We start from the raw sequence: 1741 nt of genomic DNA, 5'->3' as shown, positions 1-1741 counted from the left end.
GTAGCAGAACAAGAAAAAAATCTTATATCTACCCCTTTTCCTCAAATAAACAAGTTCTATCAAAATAATCCTCAGTTTACAAATAATAATAATAAAGGTTTAACTCCTTGAACAACAATTCATACATTTACATAATTCTCCAGCAAATTAACCTTTATCATTGTTCTCTAAACTAACAATAAAAAGTTACATTTTGAGTCACAGGCCTAGTCTCCTCACAATCACAGACATTAAGAAGTCCTCCAGGAACAGTTCTTACCAGAGTCAGTCAGTTTTTATGATATATACATCTCCTAGAGTTCCATTGTAGTCTCAAATAATTTAATAAAATTTTCAGTGATTTTTGTATGTAAAGACAAATAAAACTTATCTGTTTTCCTAACTGTTCAAAATTGCAAATAGAGAAGAAAACAGGAGTTTATAAAGTCTGAGTTTTGTCTAGATTACAGGATGATTTTAACGTCTCATTTAACCCCATTTCTTTTCTACAGATCCGTCAGTCGGCCACCGTGATGCTGAGGCTGAGAGTGAAGAAAAGCTGGAAGAAGATTGGTCCAGAAGACAGGGAGAGGTTGGACCTTTCATCACTCTGATTTGACGTTCTTTAGATTAGAGTCTAAGCTGATGTGTTCTTCCTCATGCAGCCTGAAGGYGGTGGTGCTTCAAGCCTTCATGCAGGAAACAGAGTAAGTTTTTCTTTAAATAAATGACAAAGATGCAGATAAAAGGCGTTTGTTGCTCCTCCAGCTGTGATGTCATCTTCCTGCTGACCTGTGCTCTGCAGACACACGGTGCAGCACTCGCTGTCTCAGCTGTGTGCGGTTCTGGTCAAACACGAGACCCCGGATCACTGGCCCGCCCTGCTGCAGCTTCTGAACCAGTCCACGCGGAGCACCAACCCTCACGACAGACAGGTACGGATCAGTTCCCTCCACCCRCTTCCTGTTTGCCGTGGGTTTTCAGCACTCGCTCCTCCACRCAGGTGGGCCTGCTGCTGCTCAATAAGGTCCTGGAGTCGAACCCAGAAGCGTTCAAGCCTCATTACTGCCAGCTGCTGCAGCTGTTCGGCTCCGCCCTGCAGGACTATGAAAACCCGACGGCCTTATACTACTGCATCCTCAGCCTTACAGCTATAACAGATTTTCTTGGGACTGAGGAGATGGTGAGCAAAACWTCCTGGATTTAACCTGAAACAAACACCTGCCCAAAGCTTTTCTAACCTCGTTTTGTTTTTCTTTTTAGAAACACATGGGAAACATCGTCACGTACCTGATCCTGGCTATGAGGCATCTCATCATCGCCGATCAGGTAAGCTCCGAGTGTGGAGGTTCTAYAGAACAGCTGGAGTGCTCAGAAACCAGGTGACCGTGTGATCGGCCGGTGAAGCTAACGGCTAACGCTAAACGGTCGAGTCTGGATTTCCCATTACTGTACATGTTGACAACAGAGCAGACAAAAGGACTGACCATGTAGAAATTATTAAAACTATTAATAATAACATTAACCCAATTATTATTAATATTTTACAGTTTATATAATCTATCTAATGTTTTAAATTATGTCAGAAAAGCTGTTTGTGGTATGGATTTATTAACAGAAGATAAACAGGAAAACGTCTCATTTCAGAAGTCAGCAGATTTGATCTTATTTAGCTCAATGTGATCTGAGCAGAACATAATGTAACAGTTTAAAATTAAAATAATCTGATAAAGTCCATGTAATCACTGTTAGTTATTGAACT

General features: G+C 41.0%; 1 protein-coding gene across 1 annotated transcript in view; it reads left to right on the top strand.

The window, feature by feature from the left end:
• ipo4 (importin 4) overlaps positions 1-1741 on the top strand; it is a gene marked incomplete in the record, with an annotated part of 13301 nt that overhangs the window by 911 nt on the left and 10649 nt on the right. The window contains 5 exon segments of the mRNA XM_014026548.1: positions 492-571; positions 645-686; positions 785-914; positions 983-1162; positions 1243-1308. Of these exon segments, the coding sequence (XP_013882002.1) occupies positions 492-571; positions 645-686; positions 785-914; positions 983-1162; positions 1243-1308 (498 nt within the window).

This window comes from Austrofundulus limnaeus, unplaced genomic scaffold, assembly GCF_001266775.1.
Source record: "Austrofundulus limnaeus strain Quisiro unplaced genomic scaffold, Austrofundulus_limnaeus-1.0 Scaffold567, whole genome shotgun sequence".
Classification (NCBI taxonomy): domain Eukaryota; kingdom Metazoa; phylum Chordata; class Actinopteri; order Cyprinodontiformes; family Rivulidae; genus Austrofundulus; species Austrofundulus limnaeus.
The sequence above is the reverse complement of the archived record's forward strand: the minus strand, read 5'-3'. Positions and strand labels throughout refer to the sequence as shown.